The sequence below is a fragment of the Nannospalax galili genome, unplaced genomic scaffold, assembly GCF_000622305.1.
Source record: "Nannospalax galili isolate Female #2095 unplaced genomic scaffold, S.galili_v1.0 scaffold31, whole genome shotgun sequence".
Taxonomy (NCBI): domain Eukaryota; kingdom Metazoa; phylum Chordata; class Mammalia; order Rodentia; family Spalacidae; genus Nannospalax; species Nannospalax galili.
Genome location: NW_008332149.1, coordinates 4,490,345 through 4,515,902, shown reverse-complemented (window position 1 = coordinate 4,515,902; position 25,558 = coordinate 4,490,345). Strand labels below are relative to the sequence as shown.

Sequence of the window (25,558 nt, the reverse complement as noted above, 5' to 3'; positions counted from 1 at the left end):
AGAGAGTCCATTAAACACTATCTGGCCTTTCCAACATTTAAGACCAGCTGGGTTCCCATTTTAGAGGCAAGGAAAACTGAGGTTCAGAAAGGTTTGGTTACCTGCCAAGGTCACGTGGCCAATAAGGGGCAGAACTAGGGCTCAAATCTAAATGTCGTGTTCCCATTCCTTTGAATTGTAAAGTCAGAGTTCTTAAGAGTCTTCCTTTGCTGTCCCCCAAAACAAACTTAACTGCAGCTAGCAGGAGAAAGCTCAGTTGTACCCAGTGGGTGCAGCACTTGAAACCAACAAGCAGTCACCTAACTTTATGCAATGGCCGATCTCGTACCTTCAAGGCCAGGATTTTCCTCAGGGGAGGACGAGGGACGACAAGGTAGCCCTGGGCTAGCTTGTGAGGGCAGAACCCGGGCAGCACTGGGTGCAGAGCCACAGCACCCACAGGCTAGGCCTGCTGGCTCTGGTCCCATCAACTCTAGCCCCAAAGATCTCCTGAATTTAGAGGTGCTTGGGCTAGACTACCATGGTAACTTGGGACCTGAGTGTTTGCCTTCTGCCTCAGGTCTGTGCCTGCCAGGTTCGGGCGACAGGTAAAATGTATGCATGCAAGCGCTTGGAGAAAAAGAGAATCAAGAAGAGGAAAGGGGAATCCATGGCACTCAACGAGAAGCAGATTCTTGAAAAGGTCAACAGCCAGTTTGTGGTGAGTATCCAGGGCCCAGTAACAGGCCCCAGAAAGACAACAGACCTTCCTCCATCACAAAACAGCATGCCAAGACCAATGATGGCTAATGTGATCTTGTCACTAAAGATAGCCAGGGCCTGGATTGCATCTGCGTGAGCCTGTGATCTCTGCTCTTTAAGACTAGCTTATAAACTCCCCATTGAACAAAACAGTGCCACTGTAGGCCCCAGCAAGAACTCCAAGGTCCACAGATGCACTTGCGGTGGAATTTCCTAGAGAGGTGCCATTTTGTTTGTGTGCCTCTGGCTCCCTCATCAATCTAGGCTCTGCTACAGTGGCAAATCAGCCCTAACTTTAAGTAGATGCATACAACAAAAGCTTATGTGTCAGTCACATCGAGTCCAGTCAGATTTGGACCACCCTCCTCCCCTTAATGGCTGTTCCAACCAGAGCTTGGAAATAGTACTGAGGTTTTCCACATGGCCCTCTCACTGCCTCAGCTGGGCTGACAGTCCATGCTTCCACCACAGTGCACTGGTCATAGTGTCACTGCAGGGACAAGCTAGCTGTGGAGGAGGCTGGGAAGTGTGGAGGAGTACATGGATATTTGGTCAGCTCTAAAAAGTCTCTGCAGCATGTTATTAGAAAAACTAATATATGCACAAGGTAAAAATTCAAATGCATAGAAAGGTAGACATTAAAGACAAATACCTCCCTCTCTGAGAAGCCGTTCTAGGCTTGCTTTGTTTGTGGATAGGCTTTGTTATTTTTAGCTAACAGGAATCTCCCATGCTTATGATGATTTCTACCCTTAAATTATAGATTTTTTTCCTTCTGTCTAGACCTACAGCTGTTATTCCCCGCCCCCTTTTTTTGAGATAGGGTCTCCCTATAGCCCTAGTTGGCCTGGAACTCTATCTGTAGAGCAGGCTGGTCTCGATCTCACAGAGATCCACTTGCCTCTGCCTCCCGAGTGCTGGGATTAAAGGTGTGCATTACCACGCCCAGTTTGTACCCCCTTTTTTGACTGTTATACATCATTGCTCTGTGTAACCAATCCCTACAGACTAAAATTGTCTCTCATTTGTTAACCATTGCCAACCAGTCTGGGATGTCTGCTTTTGAACATTACCTGGTGTACTTCTGTGAAGGTAGCCACAGGATACACTCATAGTAGAGGAATTACTATGGAACAGGCTATGTATACATATCGTCTGATAGCCACTCCCAACTGGCTTGCCCCAGTTAAACTGCGTGACAGACAGGGAAAGCCACCATCGACCTAGTGCTTTGGCCATCCTCCAGAGGAAGGTGGTTTAGAAAGTGATGCTCAGGTCAGGTATGGTGGTGCATGCCTTTAATCCCAGCACTTGGGAGGCAGAGGCAGGTGGATCTCTGTGAGTTCAAGGCCAGCCTGGTCTACATAGTAAGTTCCAGGGCAGCTGGGGCTACAGGGAGACCCTGTCTCAAAAAGACCAAAAAAACAAAGAAAGTGATGCTCAAATAGGACAGACGTTTGGATCCCTGGGTCTCATCCCAGGCTGTCCCAGCTGCCATCTTTGTTCATAGGGAGGGGTGGGGAGTTCAGTGGAACCTCAAAGGAGGAAGTAGACAAGGCTATCCCCAGCTAGGTTTGGCCTAGGCCATTTTGACTATGGATTGCCACCTTGATGCTATCTGTGGAGCCCTCATCTATGAGGGATGATGCTGGAGGGTCCTACTTAGAAAACAAGTACGTCTGTCAAGCCTGGGCTGGCACACCTTCAAGGGCCATTGGTTTTGCCAACCAGACCATCCTTCATTTGTTCATCCGTTATCCCTGGCAGGGAATTCTCACTTTGTGTCAGCTTTCTATCACTATAAGGACATACCTGAGGCACTTACCTAATAAAAATGAAAAGATATATTTTTCTCAGAGTTCTGGAGGTTACCATCCAAGATCAGGTGGCCCGGTTGCTGCAGGGTTTATATTGTGAACCAAGAAACAGGACAGAGAGACAGGAAGGGGTCAGGTCTCACAAACCCCTTCAAGGGCATACCCCCATTGACCCAAGGGCCTCTTACTAGACCTGTCTTCCTGCAGGTCCCCTTACTCCCAATAGCTCCACCCTGGGGGCCAGTCCTTTAACACTTGGACTTAGAGGATACTTAGACAAACCATGGCACACTCCCTTGGTTATCGCCTGGGCAGATGGAGGAGGAAGAGGGGCAGCCACAGCAGTTGGCAATGAAAACACACTGGGGACATGAGCTCACTCTCCCTCAGCGTCTTTTCTCAGAAATAACTCCTGTTCTTCCTGATATTTACATCCAGGTTTTATGGCCCAGCTTCTCCCCAGCCTGGTCCTGGTGGCCAGATTTCATTTGTGCAAACTCCCCAAGTAGAGAATAAATGCCACCCAGTGTAATTTGCCTCAACCCAGCACCACCTGCCTCTTCCACTGCACTTGTGTATCTGGAATCCACTGGGTCATATATGTTGATATATCCTGTATGGAAGATTCTTGGCCAGGCTGTGTTCCACTCCCTAAAGCCCCACTTGCCTGTGATAATGTGTCCCCACAGCCCGAGGGGCAGCTATGCCTTGCTTTTCTGACCAGTCAACTAGACAACATCCAATTTTAACCAAGTAATGCATGTACAAGCTTTTGTAATGTGAAAGTCATCACCATCCTGGTAGAATTGCTGGAAGGTCAGGGTTCTACCCACCCTGTCCCCCTCAGCCCTTTACCTGAGCCACTTGCCAGAGGAGCTGAGCGTGAGCTCTTCACTGGCCAAGAAGGGCAGCTAACAGGGTCACTGAGAGGCTCTCTGGGCACAGGGAGCACTGTGAGCTGCTGTGTCTCCTCCCCTCCCCCAACCCCAGCTTTAAGGATCCCAAGAAAGGGAGCAGAAATACGTAGCAGTGTCTGTGACTGCACCATGGTGCTGCTCTCGCTGCCCCAGGTCAACCTGGCCTATGCCTATGAGACCAAGGATGCACTATGCCTGGTCCTGACCATCATGAATGGGGGTGACCTGAAGTTTCACATCTACAACATGGGGGACCCTGGCTTCGAAGAGGAGCGTGCCTTATTTTATGCAGCTGAGATCCTCTGTGGCCTGGAAGATCTACATCGTGAGAACACAGTATACAGGTGAGTGACACTTCCGGAGTCTGGATGAGCCCCGGCATTGCCCCCTCAGCAAGAACCCAGGCCTGATCATATGTGGTGGAGGCATGGGAGGCACATGGCCTGCCCCCACCCTGGAGCCCAGTGCCCCCAGGAAGCTAGCACATGAGACCAACTGCTCTCTGGATGGTGTCTCTGAAGAGACACCATCTCTAAAGATTAGAGAAACCAAGCTTGTAAAAAGTATATTCCCCAGACTGCTCCTCCAAGTCATGGAGGACAGGCCATGACCACTGTCCCCACCACCCAGTACCCAGGGATGCTCAGTAGAGTCCGACATCTGGAATCAGCCCCAGCGAGACATGGGGAGGGTCACTAAGTGTATCATGGTGGCATGGCCAGCTCCAGCCTTCACCTTCTTCCCTTCTGATCTCAATATCCCCATGGCCTGGACTCTCTAGAGTCCTATACCCACATGCTGCTCACAGTGATCAGAACATCACACTGTCCTCACAGCCCTTCACAAAACTTCTCTGCCCCCCTGGGCATTTTAAATAGACATTGAACTAACCACCACTAACTACCCTGTGTTTAGCAGAAGGGGCTGATGTTTTGATATTGGACAGTTACATCACCTTTCTCAAGGGACCTGGAGGAATCTAATTGCTGTAGCAAATTGATTTCCAACATTGTCTGTCTAAAAAATGTGTGGGAAGCTCTTGAAAGGTGAAGGTGACGTCAGGAAATGCACACCCCTGACACTGCTGGCATGTGGGACCTCTCAGTCTTCACGGACCCCCTCCCCGCCCCCCAGCATCCACATGGCTTGATTTGATGACTTTGCATGGATCTCTGGGTGGAGATTATCTTGGGAGCCCAAGAGGGTTTTGGAAAGAAGAATGTTCTTGTTGAGAGCTTGTCTGAGAGCTTGCCCCCCCCCAACTCCCTGCCTGTGTTTCTGTTTTGTTTTCATTCAAGTGAAAAGAAAGTCAGAACATTCCCTTAAGGGTTGAAAAAAAAAATCTTCCACTTGATTGCCTTTCTCTTAAAAGAAAGGTTGAAGACCCTGGAGTCCCAGCTCCCCTTCCACTAGGGAGGCAGAGGCCTAAGGTATCCCCCTCTGTCCTGACCACCTGCCTAGTCTCTCTCTGGGTTTGGTTCTCACCAATGGCCCCTAGCAAGCTGTCATTCCAACTCATGGCTGCTGGTTTATTGAGATGAGAGTTCTTGCCCTTATTTGGAATTGTTAGAACATCAAAAGAAGCCTATGTAAATAATAAACAGCAGCTAAAACTAGTTTGTAATAAGTCAGGGTATGCAAACACCCATCTCCCTTGGTGAGACTGCCTGGGATTTGGGTACATGAGCCACTCCCCACAAAGACAGCTGCCATGAGTTAAACAAACAAAGCTGCCTGGAGGGGAACTGGAGCCTCTGTCCAGATGCCATGCAAGTATTGTCTGCCCTGGGATGTAGCTATGGGGTTCACACCCCACTCTGGGCTGCTCGATTACCCACTAACAGGAGCTTTCACTAGGCAGTGCAGAGTCTTCTGCCTGGGAAGGCTGAGTGTTCTGCTTTATTAGCAAGATCCCATTATTGAAGAGAGAAGACACTGGGGGCAGGGTGAGGCAGCCCCACCACAGCTGCGCCTTCAGCCTGCGCTTCCTCCCTGGCTGTGACACAGCAGGATTTGGGGGATGTGCTCACTCCTGAGACCCCATCTATAGGGGTCTTTACCCTGGCCTTTCCCTCCCTACAGCTCTCTTCTCAGTTATAGGGCTGGTGTCCTGGGCTCGGTGACTTCCTTTGTTTCCTACAGGGCATTCTGTAACACCAGGTCTTCCCAGCCCTTCAGGGAGGTCTCTGTCTATACTATCCAGTCTCCTTAACCCCTCAGGACTGCCCCTTTGAAGACAGATAATAGCGTTGGCCTTTTCTAACCTCCTAGTCACTCTATGGGATAGAGAAGAAGCTGGTGACTAATAGCATTTGTGTTAAATTACTGGGAAAAGAGAAATTAGCCCACGATGGTAGTGACCTAGAGAGACCAGACCACCTGAGCCCAGAGGTGAGAGGCAATCACCCTGTGGCATTCAGACCTGGTTGGCCCCAGGGGGTCAGCCCAGATACAATGTATCCTTGCTGCCCAGAATGACCATGCTTAGGTGCCTGTTGTCTTTTCTTTGCAGAGATCTGAAACCGGAAAACATCCTGCTGGATGATTATGGTAAGTAGGGGGCAGAAAGGCTCAGAGTCTTTTCTGTCACAGTAGCTGAGGTGTGTGCCACAAGTCACTCAGAGCAAAGGCCTGCCAAGACTCTCAGGAGAGTGGAGGAGGCTGGGCCAGGACCATGGGAAGAGAGGGAGCCTGGGGGCAGGGAACCCCACTCCTGCTCCTTAGTTCTCTGGGCCCAAAGGAGGCTCCAACTTGGTGAAACAGTGTGGCTCGACTGAGACTGATGTGAGAGCCAGTGTCAGCAGCAGAGAGTGATGGTCAAGGGCACTGGACAGGAGTGAATGTCCACGTCACTTCTCTGTCCCTCTCCTGTTTGTGAGGTAGATACTTCAGGGCTATTCTGGCCGCTAGGGGAGAACTGTGTAGTGAGGCCACTACATGATGGCCAAGGGACAACTTGGTCTGATGACTTCAGCCAGCTGTGAACACGTCATTATCTGTGTGCTACCGCTGTTATTTGCTCTTCGGTGTGAGCACATAGATTGTAACCTCTCATACAATGCAGTCCCTTATACATACAGAGTAGTTTTCACATGTACCTGACTAGATCTCCATGGAGTGGCAGGTGGAATCTGGGGAAGAATAAGAGGGGTAGCTGGCCTTGGCCACCTTGAGAGAGGTGTATGTGGAGGAGCAGGGAGGACAGGGGTCCTCTGAGGGGTCCAGGTGACAATATGTTCTCAGAACTCCCCACAGTGAGGTCCTGTGGCCCACTGCTGGAGCTCTCTCTCTTCCCTTTTACTGTCAGGCACCACAGAGCTGGGGGACAATCCATGCCACTCTGGTCTGGCAGGAGTTTATGGACTAGGCCTTGTAGAAACTGTGTGTTCCTTCCCAAAGATGAGATGTAGCCATGACCCTGCCCAGTGGGTGTGACAGAGGCAGAGGTGGAGCCCTCTGCAGTTCTGCCTGGGCCTGGGCGCCAGCTTGGACTCTGAGCTCAGATTCCAGGCCAGGCCCTTGTCCTTCTCATTTCTCTGTTTCTCTGAAGGGGAAAAAAACAAAACCACCTCCAAAGACCAATCAGGGAGTGGCTTCCCAAATTGCTTTACAATTTTTTTCCCTTAAGCAAATTGTTGCAAAATGTCAAGAACCTCATATTTTTCCTGTGAAGCAATCCCAGAATCAGCCAGGACATTTTAAACTCTGTGACCTCAGCCTCCCAGGAAGCTTGTGGGGCATTAAATGTGGCAGGTCGGCCAGCGGCCAGTCATGTCCAGGCATCCTTCTGCATCTTTATTTATGTTTCACTCCTAAAACGTGTAGTTTCCACACATTGTGTCTCCCCTCCACTCTCCCAGGGTCGCATATGCTCATCCTGGGAGGGCAACTGGAAGTCAAATCTTTATTAGACAGATGTCTTGCGAGTCTGTGGCCCTTACCAGGGTGTCCATATGATCATCCAGGGGCCCACTGATCCTGCTGTTCCCCCTGACAGGCCACATCAGGATCTCAGACCTGGGGCTGGCTGTGAAGATTCCTGAGGGAGACCTTATCCGTGGCCGAGTGGGCACTGTTGGCTACATGGGTGAGTGTCACCGTGTGCCCATCACATACTAAGCCTTCCAGGGCTACCCCTCAGAGCCCCTAGTCTGTTTGTGCTTTGCTGATCAGAAATGGAGTGTTGGTCTCTCACAGGGATGCTTGGTAAGAGGCCTTAATCACATGTGGTAGTGCACTGGGACCTAAGGTGTGACCATAGCTCAGTTCTCCACAGTCCCCAACCACAAGGCCACCTGGGTCTCAAAGTCAAGCCACCTGGGGGTGTTGAGAGCCAGGGCCTGACACTAGCATTCACCCTGGGAGGCCTTGGTGAAATAGGACCTACCTGGATGAAGTGTCAAGCAGATAGCCCTCTGGGGAGATGTCAGAGAAGGGAGGTTATTACAAAGTTTCCAAATTAGAGGAGCCTGCCATGTCTCCAAGCATGGTCCTAAGTAGGGACCACCCTTCCCCTCAGCCCGCTCCAAAATTAGTATCCTAGAGTTTGCTGGGAAGAGACCTAGAGCTAAATCTAGATTCTCAGAATCCCCCTGACCAATTAGGGGCATCTCCTGTACTTCCTCCTGCATAATTCAAATATATATGCCCTCCTTCCCTGGGATGTACGGGCCCACTGAGAGTTCTAGGCCAGATGCCTGCTACCCTCTACCCAGGCCTGCAACTGCAGAAAATGTGTGGGATTCAGTACTTTGTCTCTGATGCTAGAGGACCCTTTTAGACTACATAACACTTGGCAGCCTGTGTTTGTGTGTGTGTGTGTGTGTGTGTGTGTGTGTGTGTGTGTGTGTATGCATGTATACTGATAGATACATAGAGGATAGGTGAATGAATGAATAGATAGATGGATGATGGATTAAATTGGTGGATGATGGATGGTGGATGATAGATGGATGAATGGATAAATTGATGATTGATAGGTGGATAGATAATAGATGGATAAATTGATAGGTGATGGATGAGTGGCTAGATGATAGATAAGTAAATTGATATATGATGAATAGATAAATTGATGGATGATAGATGGATTATGGATGGTGGGTGGATGGATGATAGATAGATTGATGGATGATGGATGACGGATGGATAATAGATACACCTGTCCACATAACTGCATGAACATCGGACTACACATTTGCGTTGCTCTCCTTTTGAACACAGTGCTGCCTGTTTTGTCTGCACACAGCCTCTGTTGTGTACCCTCTAGTGCACGTGTGCATGCTTTTGCTTCTGGCTGGCTTCATAGCATGAAGCTGTCTTTTTTGTAGTTCTATGATGAATCTATAAATCATTTTGTCAAAGTGGTAGGGAATATATAGTGAGAGATGGTTGAAGTCCAAGTCGATCAAATATAAGCTCTAGCTGGGCACCCTTCTTCACCAAAACAAATCTGCATGCAGCACATCCTGTGTGCAGGAGCCGTGCCTGTCGCTGGGGACACAGCAGCGAGCAATGCAGTGCATGTTCTATTTGGGGAGACACTTCCATTCACCTAGATCAGAGTTCTGAAGCCACAGTCAGAACCCTTGGGCACAATGAAACACCATCAGGGAAGACTTTCTAGATCAAGTGGTGTTTGCGGCAACTAGGGGTTGGTAGTTGGCGGTTGGAAGAAAGGTTGCCCCAGCCTGAAACGCCAGACCTTCTGGGAACGATACCATCACCCTTGGGGGCAGCTGGGAAGAGGAACAGCACTGGCCTGTGTGCTTCTACTGTGTCCTGCTACCCGCTGGCTCACACTCTCCTCACCTCTCCCTCTGCCCACAGCCCCTGAAGTCTTGAACAACCAGCGGTATGGTCTAAGCCCTGATTACTGGGGCCTGGGCTGCCTCATCTACGAGATGATTGAGGGCCAGTCACCTTTCCGAGGCCGCAAGGAGAAGGTGAAGCGGGAGGAGGTGGACCGCCGGGTGCTGGAGACTGAGGAAGTGTACTCCCCCAAGTTCTCTGAGGAGGCCAAGTCCATCTGCAACATGGTGAGCTCCTGGCGAGCCAGATGCTGCCCACAGGCTTCAGCCTGTGCCCAGAGCACCAGACAGACTGAAAAGACACAAGCAGGGCGTTTGAGGCTGTGGGTGGTGAGCTCTCCATGCTAGAATGGTTGATTCTCCTTGCTGTGGGTGGAAAGGTCTCAGGAGAAGCCTGACTTGTGGAGCAGGTTACTCTATGAACCAAGGGGAGTTTGAGGTGAACATCTATGCAGACATGCAGCTTAGTGGGGAAGTTGGCTCAGGGCAGAGATGAAGGCCCAAGATGCACAAGCAAGGCTCTGCTCTTGACCTTGGATCTCCTTTTCCCTCCGCTCTGGACCCTAAGCACTGGCTTAGGGCCAAGGACTGCTACTCAGGTGGTGATGTCCTTGAAGTCTTTGAGCATCTAATCATTTTCCATCTACTATATGGAGAGCTGGTCACACTAGCTCGGGTTCTGTATGACAGCATATGTAGATAGGCAGGGCACACATGGGAGAAGGCTTAGCCCGGCTAGGTTGGTAGGGTCAGGCCAGGATACTGAGCAGCTGTCCGTTCCTCAGCCCAGGTGGCCTCTACTCCAGGGCTGGTCCTTGGACCCTTCCTTTGTGTGTGGAGTCAGCCACTTCCTGTTCCTGCCTGGCTGTCAGACTCCCAAGTCTCACCACAGGCAGCTACCCTCTGATGCCAACTACATGGGGACAGAAAGGGCCTGAGCTCCCAGCTCCACACACCTGCAGGCCCACAGACTTCCTCTCCCTGGAGGCCTGTTGCACCTGGGACAGCAGATGGGCAGCCCAACCTGGGAGAGACGTCTCCTCTTCCTCCTCTTCCTCTTCAAGGGATCTTGGGGTAGGCTCAAGGGCATGTACACAACGCCCAGACTGGAGCTTATGGAGGGGCAAGACTGGGAGCTTGAAGGGAAGCAGCAAACTTCTGTACTCAAAGGGCCTAGGAACCTTGGGGCTTAGCACCTCAAGCCCCAGGGAGCCCCCCTCTTGCAACCAGCACTGCCTCTGCCCTGCCACTTCCTCTTACCAGCTTCATTCCAGTGTCATAAAGCTATGGAAAGAAGGATTTGGGGCTAGATCTGCCATTGACATGTGTAAAAGACTTGGGGAAGTATGGTATGTAACACGACACACATCCAAACCCTGTAGCCTCTTGACCAGCCATACTGCTGAGGCCTCAGAGATTTACTGCAGCAAATAGTCAGTGCCACACAGTGGAGGGACAAGCAGCAGAGATCAGGGTGTGGAGAGATGGGTGCTGGTAGTATTTAGTTATAGTGAGCTGTCGGTGCAGTATGACAAAGTTGCAGAAGACAAGCATCACGGTCGTGGTCACAAGTGTCACTGAATGTCCCAGGACAGAGTCAGGAATTCCAGGAAACAAGTCTCAGTGGGGCCATGGAGGAAGCAGGAGGCAGAGAGGACCTATTCCCCTCCCCCCCCCTTCACTTCAGCTCCAGGTTTGGGGCTGGGAGCTCCTGCAGACACTGCTTTCCCTCTGCTGCCCCCTTGTGACCACTGAGGGAAAGGTACTGGTCAGGCCTGTTGCTCTTAGGAACTTGGCCTGTGGGTGCAAAGTTTCAAATCATTGTCCCCTCGTCTCTGCCACTTGAATGAACCACCAGAAGCCTCAAGCTGCCTTGCTCTGTCTTCTTTTGAGGTCTTGGATTCTGGTCTGGACTTCCTCCTCTTCCTCATCCACAGCCTCTCACATCTGGCCACCAGGCCTGCTTTGACACACCCCTACCCCAAAATTGATACCTAGTCAGGCTTCTACAGCACCTGACCCATAGGCTGGAGGTAACCACACAAACAAGGAAGGCCTCCCCCTTGAGGTCTAGAAGTTCATACATCTCACTGCCCTGTGCCCTGGGTCCCTTCCTGAGAATCAGGCCTGGACCTTCCCTAGGCCCCTGCTGAGGCCCAGCCCTGGACCTTCCCCACCTTCCCTCAGGTCCTCTAGCCATGCAGGTCTCCCAGCCCTCCCAGATCACATGTAGCCCTCCTCCTCCACCAGGGAGCCTACCCTGTCTACTTCACCCCCCACACACACACCTCTTCTCTCTCTGCTATGTATACCTCATAGCCTCTTTGCAAGGTGGTGACATGGCAGGCGGGTGTTCTGTTCTGTTCTGCCTGTATGAAGCATTTTAGAAACAGACAAATGTTGAGTTAATGGCCAAGCTTTTCAAATGAAAAGATTTCCCGTTAAAAATCTGGTTTTCTGGCCCTTGCTGAGGGAAGCAGAAGTCTTGCCGAGCTATAATTCCTGTCTGGCAGGAGCTGATGAGGAGCCCAGCCCCTCACTTTGTCATCTTCATTGATGCCACCAGCCTGCCAGCACTGGGGACACTGGGGGCTGCCAGGGCAGCCTTGCCTCACTGATGTTTGAATGGGGAAAGCATAGTCCAGTCCCTTACATCTGGAAATGTCAAGCCCAGGGTCAGGTAGAGCAGAGAAAGCTTTTGTCATATAAGCCTAGCGGTTTGAGTTCCATCCCCAGAACCATGTAAAAGGTAGGAGGAGAGGACTGACTCCACGAAGTTGCCCTCTAACTTCTGCACATGCACAGTGGCATATACACCCATGCGCATCATACACAAGAATAATAAATAAAAATTTAAAAATAAAACAGAAAAGAGAGGCCCAGGTATGGGCACTAACCTGAGCCACCAGCAAGTGTACCACGAGGTGACAGCATTAGTGACTGAGGGCTTAGTTCTTGCAAGGATATGGTCTGGTGCTTGCCCTTCTGCCATCTTTGATTCTTCTCTTTGGAGGGAGGCATCCCCCTCTAGTCTGTGAGTTCTAAGAGGTGATCTTGGGGGGCGGTGCTGGAGGAGGATGCTTGGGAGAGGTCAGGGCCTCGGGGACAGGGCAGGGCAGGGCACACCCATAGATGCTCCTTTGCTCTTCTGGCCTCCGGGCAGATGGAAAGCACAACAGCATGGCCTCATGGGACTCTCTTGTCACAGCTGCTCACCAAAGATGCGAAGCAGAGGCTGGGCTGCCAGGAGGAGGGGGCTGCTGAGGTCAAGAGACACCCCTTCTTCAGGAACATGAATTTTAAACGTCTAGAGGCTGGGATGCTGGACCCTCCCTTCGTTCCAGATGTGAGTAGCTACCCCCACCCCCAGGAACTCAAAAGCCACTGCTCCCAGCCACACTCCCTAGCAGACCTGGGTTGGTACCTCTAAGTCAGCTAATGCCATTGTCCTCGTGGGGTACCAAAGACCACTGTCCCTTCATACCCTCTGGTTACTTGGTGTCAGTGCTACAAATCTTGATGTTGGGAAGTACAGATGGGGTGTGAGCCTACAGCCTCATAAAGGTTGTGCAGAGACTTGGTTATCTGTTCAGGAATGGGGAACCTGAACAAGTCCCCCCACTATGCTCCACTTTCCTCATCTGTCCAGTGAAGCCAGTGACAACTCCCCCTCCCCCTACACACACAACCTGCCAGGGACATTGAAGGGTGAAATGGAGTGGAGCATGCTCTCAGGAGCATGGAGGACCACATTTAGTTCAGCTTAACTCAGTATCTGTGGTTCAGTTAAATTAGGATTCTCCTTGAGGATGTGCCCAGGGTCTGTACAGCCCAGACTCACACTCAGCTTGGTTAGAGGTCCAAAGGAGCCTCACCCAGCAGGGGCAAAGCAGGCCCTCCGGCTGGCTGTCACTCCAAACACTGTTCTGTGCCAAACCTCAAGGAACCAGAATCTGGCAAGACCTGTTTATGTCTCTACATTTTTCAAAGTTCTAGCAGACTGAGAACTTGACCCCTGGCAGGGACTTGGGGATGTAGCCAGGGTCTGTGCAAGCTACAGGAGCATTTCGGGTGGGGACTGGCTTGTTTCATCTCATGAAAGCTGAAAGATGTGATGCATATCTCTTCCCACTCTCCTGTTCAGTCACTTCAGGATGAGGGCCTGCTATAGACCAGGGTGGAAATATTGATGCCATGGCAATTGGCAAATAATAAAAATCAGGACTTTCCAAGCCCCCTCTCCCAGAACCGGATGTTAGCACAGCACTGAGGAAGTGAGGAGTAATCCCTGTATCTTAGGCATCCCCCCTGTAGGTGAAGGTTCCCTGTTGTCAGGGTAGGAGGGTAACAGCAGATGTGGGGAACCAGGGCTTCCCACTAAATGCTGAACAGCATTCATGGCCACCCACCTGGGACCCCATATAGCTAGATATAGCATCTACATTATAGGGTTGACCAGGGTGTGCTTTCTAGTACTAGCAAGATTAAGTCACTAAACACTGCAGACAACACCTGAGAGGAAGTTAAGCAGGCAGTGCAGGGAATACCAATCACTGCATGGGCTCTCAAGCCTGGCGCCTATTTGGAATTACCTAGGGAGAAAGAAAAGTGCTGATCTTGGGCTGGGAATGTAGCTCAGGTAGTACAGTGCTTCTCTAGCATGTGCAAAGCCCTGGCTTCCATCCCTATCACCGCATAAAACAGGCATGGTAATGTACACCTATAATCCCAGCACCAGGGAGTTGAAGCAGGAGGATCAGAAATTCAAGGTCATCCTCAGCTACATAGCAAGTTTGAGATGTATGAGACCATGTCTTTAAAAGATGATGGGGGAGGGAGGTTGGGAAGATGACTCAGTTGGTAACATGCTTGCCTCGAAAGCATGAGGGCCTGAGTTCAATTCTCAGTACCCACATAAAGCTAGGTGTGTTGGTGTGAGCTTTTTTAATTCCGGCACTGAGAAGGCAGACACGGGGATGCCTGGGCTCACTGGCCAACCAGTTCAACCTAACTGAAGAGTTCCAAAGAGATGCTATGCCCCAAAAAGAGGTGGATGGTGTTCCTGAGGATGACACCATAGGTTGTCCCTGGCCTACAGACATACCACACACACACACACATTTTTAAAAGTACCAATCTAACCGGGCGTGGTGGTGCATGCCTTTTATCCCAGCACTTGGGAGGCAGAGGCAGGCGGATTTCTGTGAGTTCAAGACCAGCTTGTCTACATAGTGAGTTCCAGGCCAGCTGGGGCTATACAAAGACCCTGTCTCAAAAAGACCAAAAGTACTAATCTTGTACCCAGGCTCCAGATGGCCTGGGCATCAGGACTTTTCAAGCCTCAGGTGATTCTAAGATGCACCTGGGGTTGAGAGCCACTGTGTTAATGGCAAAGGCCACCAGTCAGGAGTTTGTTGCTTGGTTCTTGTTTGTAATGTTGAGAGCTATAGAATGGCCACTGCTCAGCATCCCTAGAGATCACACCATCTAGAATGATGGTGAGGACATGAATAGCAGCAAGGGCATGGCAGTTGAGTTTCGGGGTTGGTACCCTGTTTTACAGATGAGTGGGGCATCCAGGCTGGGGCTTGGTGAAGGATTGAAACCATCTCTCTGACCTCTGGGCTACCTGTTGCTATAGTGATAGGATGAGATCACTGATGACACAGGACAATTTCTCAGCTTCCTTACATGCTCCAGGCCCCAGGGGATGCATGGTGAAAAGAACACTGGGTTATTTCTATCATGGAAGTCTCAGCCTGAAGAGGCGAAGCATTAGCAAACACCCCTTAAATAAAAGTGGGACAAGGAGCCACAAAGGAGAACAGAAGGCTGAAGGGGAAGGTGGGATCTTCAGGTTGCTCCCTAGGCAGGGCTTGGGGAAGAACCTTCCAGGCTAGCGGGGCATTGCATAAAAGGTGGCATCTCAAGTTATCAGTGCAACTAACCATCCAGGCTTGTCAGGCACTGTCCTGACTTTAGCACTGAAAGTCTTGTCCTGAACAAACAGGAATGGTTGGTCACCCTGGCTATGGCTCTGCCCCACCAGGCTGCAGACCCCCCCAGTATATGGTGTAGAGACCAGCATCCCCCTTCCCCAGACAGTTTCACTGTATCCTATGGTCCACAAGGTCCTTGGCCATTGTTCTAGGCAGCCAAGGCCCTTAGCATATCAGTGGGGTAGATATGAGGGAAGATTGCAGGCCCCAGAACATGAAGTTCCTCATGAACCCCCTCAAGCTGACCTGCCGCCCATCTTGTCCATCCTCTGCCCCCAACCAGCCAGTTACAGTTCTTCCTACACTACCCTCTGGTCATGGCCACACTCAGAACCCACAGGCACTATTACTGGCCTCATTTTCTTCACTTAAATTCTTTTCAAAACCAAAATAAATATATTCCAAAAGGAAACCTCTCCAAGAAAATGCAAGCCATAAGATGGTAGCTTTTGGCTTGTGAGATAAATTTCTGTGCCAGTACAGATTTTTTAAAATACCCTTTAAAATTTTTCATTTACATATTGCCCCCTAGGACCAGCATACCTCCCAGGGCCCAAGCACATCCCAGAGCCAACTCCATGGGCTTGGCATGTACAGTCTGTCTGGCCCCACTTGGCTCAATGTCCTACTGTTGTCATCTTGAAATTCTGATGTCTTTTGAGCCCAGGACCTTGTCCTGAACCCTGCTAGTGATGCAGGCTGGTCCTGATGCCACCTGCCTTATTCTGCCATGATGGGAACCCCAGCCTTGGAGACTGAGAAGGCAAAGCACAGCTGCACAGCCCCCACCCTTATCTCTGCTGCTGCCCATACACTCTTCAGCCCAGGGGTTTGCTTTTCCCCTGGCTGTGTGGCCTCAAGCCTCAAACTCATGCCTTGAACAGGCCTCTGTAGACAGAGCTGGAGCCTCAGAAAGTGCTGAGACCTGAGCCCCAGCCTGGAGCCTCCTAGGGGATCACAGTCCATACCAAGCTTGTGTGCCAGCTCATGACCTTTGAATTATCTGGTATCTGTGCTGGGTCCTGGGCCAGGTCTGAGGTAGCCTCTGTCCCCAGATACACTTTGCCTAGAGTTACCCCTAAAGCCCACATCTTCACACCCCATATTCCCAGAACCTTGGGGAACCTTCCTATAATCTGCCCTCCTGGGAGCCCAGACAGGTTGGCCTCTGGGCCTGCATGTAGTTGGCAGCCACCGCTGCTGGCTGGGCAAGTGAGGCCAGGCTGTGCTGTCACAGCAGTGACACTCAGCAGCTCTGTGATCCTTCCATTCTCCCCATTTGTGGGGAGGAAACTGCACCTCTGAGGGCACATGTGGCTTTCCCAAGGTTCCTAAGTTTCACAGTGGGGACTCCCTGCTGCAAAGTCTGAGCTAACTGCACCACTTGCTGCCCTGCTTCAGAAGGAGCCTGGACATATGGCAGTCCTGCCAGGGCTGCACCAAGCACCCAGGCCATCTGCTGCCTCTGGCATGATGCCCCAAGGCAGGTTCCTCTTGTGCCTTTACCCTGGTGCTGGGTGCACAGCATCTGTTCTCTCCATGAGAGTGAGAGGACCACAGACCCCAAACCATGATCAGTACACCTCTCATTTGGGGACAGGAGACAAGGCTTTGGAAACAGTTCTACTTTCCTGGTGCTGTGCACTTCAAGATAGCTGATGGGTATGAGGTACACAGGGATACCAGGGAGCATGAAGGTAGAACAGGTAACCTCTCACCCACTCAGCCCTTCCTGGAAAGAGACCATGGGGGGACCTGTGGATGTGTGTAAGCCATGGCAGGAAAAGCCCTGAACTAGACAGCAGGGCACCCCGTAGCCCTCATTTCACCCCAGCTAGGTCCCCTTGGTAGATGTGAGAGAGGGAAACTCGGGTTTGAGGACACAAACAGTGGGAACCCTCAGGAAGATGTCCCCTCTATTCCCCATCAGAACCTGGCTTAGGGACTTAGCAGCCACAGGTAGGACCTTATCTGATGGAGCCCTCTGCTTCTGTCAGCCCCGGGCTGTGTACTGCAAGGATGTGTTGGACATTGAGCAGTTCTCCACCGTGAAGGGGGTCAACCTGGACCACACAGACGACGACTTCTACTCCAAGTTCTCCACGGGCTCCGTGTCCATCCCATGGCAAAATGAGGTGGGCTGGGCAGTCCACTGGCTGTGCCACAAGAGGGATGGGTGGCAGGACAAGATAAGGGTGCATGAGGGATGGAAGAGTGGCTGCTAGGTAGGGATTGGAACAAGGTGACTGAGAAGGAACAGATGGGGAAAGCAGTGAGGTGCCTTCCCAGGGGGTCCGCTGGAAAGGAAGGGAAAACATGGCGGTTGCTGGAGGCACAAGCATTGAGTGAGGAAGTGAGCTGATCAAAATATAGTGGGGATGGTGGGCCAGTAGGTGATGGTAGATGGCTTAGAGGGGAGGAGTGTGCCTCCGACCAGTTCTGTTCTCACTGGAGTCTGTACATGGGTAGGCAAGTGGTGTGCTCGCCCACAGCAAGTCACAAGGGAGCCTTGTGGGGAGACAGGGCAGAGAAGGCAGGAATAATGAGGCTCAGGGGAAGGGGCCCGTTCCCCACCAGGACCCTCTCCAGCCCAAGTGACAGCCCTGTCTCTTGCTTGGTGTTTTCAGATGATAGAAACGGAATGCTTTAAGGAGCTGAATGTGTTTGGACCCAACGGTACCCTCTCACCAGACCTGAACAGAAGTCAGCCTCCAGAACCGCCAAAGAAAGGGCTGTTCCAGAGACTCTTCCGGAGACAGGTGAGAGACCCAGCCCAGCCAGCCAGGTCTCAGTCCCAGGACCCAGGCCCACTTCCACACAAAATGGTAAGATCAGAACTGTAAGATGCTCCCCACCTGTGGAGTCCAGCCACCCAGAGGGGTCAGTCAGCCTGTTCAAAGCCCCTATGGCCTCTGTCACTGATGGGACTCCCCATAAGGCAGAAGGGGCAGGGTCTCTGTGTTGACACTGTTGACATGGGGATGATTCTGGTCACGGGCTATGCCACACACTGAAGGAGGTTGAACAGCATCATCAACCTCTGCCCACTAGATGCACTGGCATCTTTTTTCCCCAGTTGTGATAACCTGAACTGTCTCCAGACATTCATTGCTAAAGGTCCTTTGCAGTACAAAATTACCTCTGTCTGGGAACCCCTACCCATGGTTCAATACCCCCACCTAAGGAGACTGTCCCTTTGGAAAAGACTTCCTTCTCTCCAAGCTTATCCATGAAGGAAGATTTGGTATGGACCAAGTGGATGAATAGTCCTGGGGAGGGAGTGTGAGAAGCCAGGAGCCCCCTTCCCGCCCCCAACTACAGGACAGCCGCAGAAGCACCCCCCTTTGGCCAGGCTCTTCAAGAAGCCGGGGTCCTGGGATTCCCATCCCAAAATCTGGGAGCCTCTTGGTATTTGGCTCTTTCTCCAGATCCAGCTGTGGTCCTTTGGCCTAGAATCTCAGCTCCATCTCTCACATAGCAGGAATGAAGGTGGCTGTTTATGGGGCAGAATTGTGGGTGAGGCTCCAGACTGGGCGCTTAATATTCCCCACACCCCAGCCTCCACCCAACAACTTACTCATTCCACCCATGTGTCTTGGCACCTTCTGTGTGCCAGGAGAGGGGATGCCTCACAAGCTTTGGGCATCCTCATGAAGTGTGAGCGCACATGTGTGTGCTTCCATTGCCTCATTTCACAGATAAGGAACCTGAGGCTGAAGGAGGTCAAAGAACTTGCCCAAGGTCACACATCCGGTAACCCCTCACAAAATATCTGTTATCAGGACATCAGGGCAGGAAGGCTCATCCCCAGGCTCATGGGAAGTATAGACTGAGCTCCCCACCACACAAAGTTTGTGGGTTTTCACATGTAAGTTTCACATCTTACTCTATAATACATTCATGTTTTGTAATATAACTTAAAATATTTCCATCAAGCGGCTGGAGAGTTGGCTCACTGGCTGCTTTTGCAGAGGACCTGGGTTCAGTTCCCAACACCCACATGGAGGCTCATAACCATCTATAACTCCACTTCCAGGGGATCTGACACCCTCTTCTGGCCTCTGTGGACCCATATATACATATTGATCCATATGAGGCAAAGCACTCATACATATAAAATAAAAATAAATAAAATAGTTTTTAAAATATCCTTCAGTAAAACTAAAATTCTAGAAAGAAATGACCTCCCCCCTCAGCCTCTTCTCCTGATCTAGGTTTTCTTGATTCCTTGGCTCTTCCAGGTACCAGCCAGGAGTAGCCTGCAGACACAGGTCTGCTGAGGAGACAAAGGTCAAAAAGCAAGAGAGAAGGGTTGGAACATTCTGGAATCTACTTCCCCCACCTCCAGAGTCCCCATGGATATGTCAGCCCTGGGGTTTGAGTTTATCAAAAACTGACTCACTCTCTCTCTCTCTCTCTCTCTCTCTCTCTCTCTCTGTCCCTCCCCTCTCCCTCTCTCCCCAGCATCAGAACAATTCCAAGAGTTCACCCAATTCCAAGACCAGATATAACCACCACATAAATTCAAACCACATCAGTTCAAACTCCACTGGAAGCAGCTAGCTTCAGTTCTGGCCTTGATGTTCATGGTAGAACCAGCTTGAACCCTTCTAACTTGGAAGCAGAGCTTGTGGCCAGTGGGGCTTCTACTCTGACCTGGTGGCCAGAGTAGTGCCCCAGGAACCAGAATAGGACACCGTTCACCCCTACAAGCCTCAAGGTTTCTCAAAGAAATTTCCACTTGGGTCTGTTTTCCAAGGCGGCCCCAAGCCAGGGTGGACTGGACTTGGCCTTGTCGAACATTACAGTAGAAACCCAAGGGGACAGACATGAGAACGTGCACGGATTTTAATAGTGTACTAACTAGAACTGAATTTTGTCTTTATTATTTTTAAAGAAAGTTTTGTAAATTTCTCTATTGTCTCAGTTTACATTTTGTATATTTGTATTTAAATGAAAGTCAGACTTCGAGGGTGTATATTTTCTGTGCAGCCATTGTTAAGCCATGCATTTTAAGACATTTTAGATGGTGGGGGTGGGGGTGGGTTACAAAAAATGTGACTGTAGACTTCAAGAGCCTCAAATGAGAAAATGTTTTTATTAAATGTAGAAAATGTTTCATCTTTAAAGGACTGATTGCATCTAACCATGTCCATCTCTCTAACCTTTTCATCAGTGTAGCCTGGCCTTCCTTGTTGGCTTGTAACAATCTGAATGTAATGTCCAAGACGTACCTGGGACACCCTCTTCCCCAAGTACCCTCTGTGGGCCACAAGGTGACTGGCACATGCGCTTCTGTAAGGAGACACCTGCTGTTGTGCTTCACCTCGGTCTCTTCTGCTGTGAGATGGTCAGTAGACAGACCAGGGAGTCCTCAGTCACTGGGCTCTGGCAGATCCTGGCTGCTAAAGCCAGTTGTTTTCATGACGTTTCTGTTGGTTTGGGAATTTTTGTTATATATTATTTGTAAGACCTGTGTACTGATGATGAAGACCTGACCTGTAAGCCAAGTGTCCCCAACCATGGAACTAGGGGGAAGCGAGAGTTGGGGACCATCCTGAGTGATCACCTCAAGTCTGAAGGGGAGGGAGGCTTACCTGGGGCTTGGTTAGTCATTATAGTGGTCACCAAATCTTAACACATTTGTGGTGCCCCATGTCACATGAAGGAGGTCATCTCTGCAGGAAAATGGGATGCCTGAGGAGAAATGCCCCAGGGGAGTTGGGGCCAGAGGCAGGTTCTAGTTGGGCATCTCAAAGTCTTAGGCATGAGTCACCCCTGGAGAATTCAGTGGCTTTGCCCAGATCCTGTACATTCCTGTCCAGCCTCTGCTGCCTAAGGAGGTGGCTAGGAGCAAATCTGCCGTTGCCTCCTCACTGGAACAGGGTGAGTGATGAGTGGCTAACCTCACTGCTCCCCTTGGTGTCTGAGCCCCAGTGTGATTTTGCCTCAAAACTGGTCTCAGCCGCCAACAATACTGGGGTTTCCCACAGGGCTGGCCAGGTGCTACCTGAATCAGCTCCTATTAAAATGTAGGTTCCTAGGCCACACCCCAAGTCTACCACTTGGTGATCTGGGAGTAAGTCTCAGGACTCTGAAGGTTTTTGTTTTGTTTTGTTTTGTTTTGTTTTGTTTTGTTTTGTTTTGATACAGGGTCTCATTATGTAGCCCAGACTAGTCTCACACTTGAAATCCTCCTGCCCAGCCTCCTGAGTGCTGGGCTTACAAGTGTGAACTAGCAAGGAATCTGCATCTTCACAGAGCTCATCAGATCGCCCTGATGCCCCATAGTGTGAGAACCTTAGGTCAGCCGAGGGCCTGTGGGTATGGCTGTCCCAAGGGGCCTCTGATTCTCTGAGAGGCCTGGGCCTGTAGGGAGGAGAATCTCAAACCCATCAGTCTCATATCTTTGATTCCAAGCTCTCCCCAAAACTTTACCAGGAAAAAAGGGGCCCAGTCTGTGGGACTGGTCATTAACTGGCCTCATTCACCATGAGAGAGAAGACTAAGCAGGCCTCCCTCGGAGGCCTCTGAGGTACAATATTAACTTCAAGTTCAGCCCCCAAGCTGCTTCTGCACCTTGAGCTAAATTTGAAGGGAATGCAAACAACTGTTTCCACGTCATCCTCCTAGGGTGGTCACCAGCCCCAGCCACACGTCCCTCACCTGCAGCCTGGCCTTCTGCCCACACGATTGCCCGTTTTGCCCTATTCACAGTCACTTAGGCCTCAAAGTCAAAGCCTTGTCCATTTGTAGCAGAGACCCCCCAGGGATCAAGAAGAACACAAGTCTGGCTACCATGTGTCCCTGTGATGAGGATGACAGTAGTCCTAATGCACAAACCTGTGCACTGACACTTAACCTTTGCATTCAAGTTTCTGAGTGCCCCTGAGAGGTAGGGGCAGTCACGTGGCCTATTCAGTCCTTGGTTTCTGTTGGCCTATCCATGGCTTCATAGCAGAGAACAGTGCCTGAAAACCAGCCCTCCTCCCAACTGAATCTTCTTCCCATCTTGGTTTCTATAGCTGCATTTTAAAAAGGGATTTTAAAATATAGAAAGACCATTTGCCCTTTCACCTGTCTAGGGGAAGGCTTATTTGGACAGTGAAATGATGATATGCTCTCATAGATTTGAGCTCTTTGCAGAAGAGCTTTGCTCAAAATGTGACATTTTTCTCACAGACTTAGAGTAAGACGCATCTCTTTGGGTTAAGAAAATCTCTGCACACCTTTAATTCCAGCACTCGGGAGGCAGAGGCATGTGGATCTCTGTGAGTTCCAGGACAGCCTGGTCTACATAGTGAGTTCCAGGCCAGCTGGGGCTGCAAGGAGATCCTGTTTCAAAAAAAGACAAAAAAAATTTAAATAATTAAAAAAAAGCATCTTTGCTTTCACTGTTTGAGACAAACCTCTGTAGGAGAGAGAGCAGTCTCTGCCATGATCACTCTGACTTTTCAGTGTTTGCCAAGCCCTTTGGGGGAGGCCTGAATAGCACCCCAGAATATCAAGGAGGCCTGGCCTTTGCTTTCTTATCATTGCCCGTTATTGAGCCTGGTTGCGGTCACAGAGCTTGCTGGTCTACTGAAATGCATTGCTGTCTGGGAGGGGCAAGCAGAAGTAATCCTACCACAGAGACACAAGCAGGTAGACTCACTGACAGGTGTGCCTCACAGGCACCACCCCATAATGTTGGCGGTGAGTTCCGGGGACATGTGCATGGCAACCTTTTCACATCAGAAGCACAAGTGAGATGGGGCTGCAGCCTCTGAGGAAGCCAAGGTCAGGAAGTTCCATGCTTCTCCAAGGAACTTAGCCTCACTGATGAAATCCATACTTTCCTTCCATCCCTGTCCTTTCTTGAAAGACTTGGGTCATCAGTTCCACTTTTCAACTGACTCACTGAACTGCTGACCTCAAAGCAGCAGGCACCACAGCTTTCTGGAGCCTGGAGTCCCAGGCCTTGACAGAGAACATGGCGGCTTCATGGACAACTGGAGGTCCCAAGAGAGGAAGAGAAAATGTTGGTGCAAGGGACACTGGGCTCTCCTCTTGGGCTGTGTGCTTGCTTTTCCCACTGACGCATTGTATTTTTCCTCAGTCTCCTGTTTTCATACCCCCTACCCTGAGACAGGACTGTCTAACTTAGTCTTAGCTATAGAAAGGTAGTGTGAGATCTTTGTGTTTAGAAACCACATTGTCTCTTCCTCCAAATCACAACGTACCACAAAAGGGAAGCCTTGCCCCCCAGGGCACCTTCCACACCTGTTTGTACAACCAGCCACCCAGCTGTAGAAACTCACAGAAGTGAGGGCCAGACCCTGCAATGGGTACATGTGTAATTTAAAATGTGACAAAGTAGATTACTTTAGGAAGGAAATACACGTTCCTCCAAAGAAGATTCTAGATGTTTTTCCCCAGTCCATTGAGAAACCATTCCTATAGTAGATCAAAAGTAAATGTTCTTAGAAGAGCATTGTGGCTCTTGGTATTGTCCTAATAGCTCTAGTATCCAAAGGTTCCTTTCTTTTTCAGGGAGATTTTAGCATAGATGAATGAACATGTTTCCCTCTTGGAGGTCATCCCCAAAGATAATGCTTCTGTTGTGCTGCTCTGACCCTTTGTGTTCCGTTCACTACGCCACAGTGCTACTGTGTCTAGCCACAACCACTGTTGTTGTTTTATAAAGAGAAATAAACTCCTTAGTGAACATAGCATTGCCTTTCTTTCCTTCTGCTGAGGCACTAACCTCCTGTCTTTTGTGTGTGACAGCTGCCTGAAAGATGTTCACACTGGCAGCTGAGGCCCCTGGGTTAACCTTTCCTCAAGCCGGTGGTTCCACCCCACCCAAATCTGACCACCACACCGACCATGCCCTGAACTGTTCTCACACGACTCCGTTAGGAAGCCATTGAGCACTTACCAGGCCATTGGCTTTTGAACCCAGACCCAGCAGATGATTCCAGAAGACTTCCAGACACGGGGACAAAGTCAGGCCGTACAGAGTTCTGTTCAGCCTTCATGTGGAGTTGCCAGCAAGTAGGGCAGCCAGATCCAGGGTCCTGAACCTCTTGATCACTCTGTGGTCTTGAGCAGGCTGCTCTGGGCCTCTGTGCCTACACTGTTAAAGCCTCACCAGGTGATTCCTGGAGGACTCTATGAGAACAGAGGGGATTCCCAGCACCAAGGTCTGTGCCCTGGAAGACCTGGTCCCTTGGCTGTCTCTGGATCCCTTCTGATCTGGACCAAAGAGGGTAACAGACCCCATGTGCATTCACACAACTGCCCCTTGTAGGAGATAGGTGCTTGCCCAGCAGGCACTTGGCAGAAGAGAGAGCACAGAGTAGGGACTGCAGGTTTGAGGCTCCTGTCTTTCTGGAGGTTTGAAGGTCCTGTCTCTCAATGTGAGTTCTGGGGTCCACACTACATCTCCCATGCACAACAGGAATCACAATGCTCTTTCCCCTGGCTCCTAGAAGCAGACACCTTCTTAATTAGAAGGAAGAGTTGAGGAGCTGGAGAGATGGCTCAGCAGTTAAGAGCACTGACTGCTCTTGCAGAGGACCCGGGTTCGTTTCCCAGCACCCACATGGCGGCTATGAACCATCCTTAACTCCAGTTCTAATGCCTCTTCTGATGTCCGTGGCATTGCACAACACAGGTGCACTCACATACATGCAGGCAATACACTCATACACATAAAAATAATATCTTTTTAAAAAAGAGTTGAGACAAAAGCTGTCTGTGGGACTTTGGTTGGAAATGGAAGGAGAGGAAGAAGGGCCATGGGATGGGGTGGGAGGTTGTTGGTCTTTAACTGAGAAAGGAATGAGAGAGGAGTTGTTGAGCTGCAGAGCTGAGTAACCAACTGACCGACAGGCATGCGTAGGAAAATCAGAGAGAAACAATAGAGGAGCCTGGGGACAGGGACCTCACCAGAAATTGGGGCTGCGGTACTTCCCTAGCCTCCTGGGACCCTGTATTGACTTGGGGACTTTCTTTCACCACTCTAAAAAGCCCACTGCCCAGCCTCCCAGGCCAACAGAAGCTGCCATCCCTCCTGGACACAGGGTTTGAGAACCTACAGTTCCACGTACTGCCCACTCAGACTTCCCACAGCCCACCTCACCATTACACTGCTCTGCAGGCAGACAGGGTGGCTGGGTGGGAGGAGGTACTTGTCCACCACCTCCATCATCCTTATTGCAGACAGCTGTGGACATTAGAGGGGGACTAACAGTCTCCATCTGGTCCATTCCCAGGAGAGGCTGGAGGCAGGT

The 25,558-nt window shown here is 50.5% G+C and overlaps 1 protein-coding gene across 3 annotated transcripts in view; it reads left to right on the top strand.

Moving 5' to 3' along the window:
- Grk5 (G protein-coupled receptor kinase 5) overlaps positions 1–22,306 on the top strand; it is a 220,032-nt gene extending 197,726 nt beyond the window's left edge. The window contains exons 8-16 of one of the 3 annotated variants that reach the window (XM_008827312.2): positions 560–700; positions 3,629–3,819; positions 5,988–6,025; positions 7,473–7,562; positions 9,302–9,510; positions 12,491–12,628; positions 17,279–17,416; positions 17,909–18,040; positions 19,746–22,306. In XM_008827312.2, the coding sequence (XP_008825534.1) occupies positions 560–700; positions 3,629–3,819; positions 5,988–6,025; positions 7,473–7,562; positions 9,302–9,510; positions 12,491–12,628; positions 17,279–17,416; positions 17,909–18,040; positions 19,746–19,844 (1,176 nt within the window). In that variant the 3' untranslated portion in view covers positions 19,845–22,306. Of the gene's footprint in view, positions 1–559; positions 701–3,628; positions 3,820–5,987; positions 6,026–7,472; positions 7,563–9,301; positions 9,511–12,490; positions 12,629–17,278; positions 17,417–17,908; positions 18,107–19,522; positions 19,710–19,745 lie in introns of those variants that run through there. The other 2 variants (XM_029560746.1, XM_017796693.2) reach the window with 2 other exon arrangements.
- Positions 22,307–25,558: the final 3,252 nt, after the last annotated feature.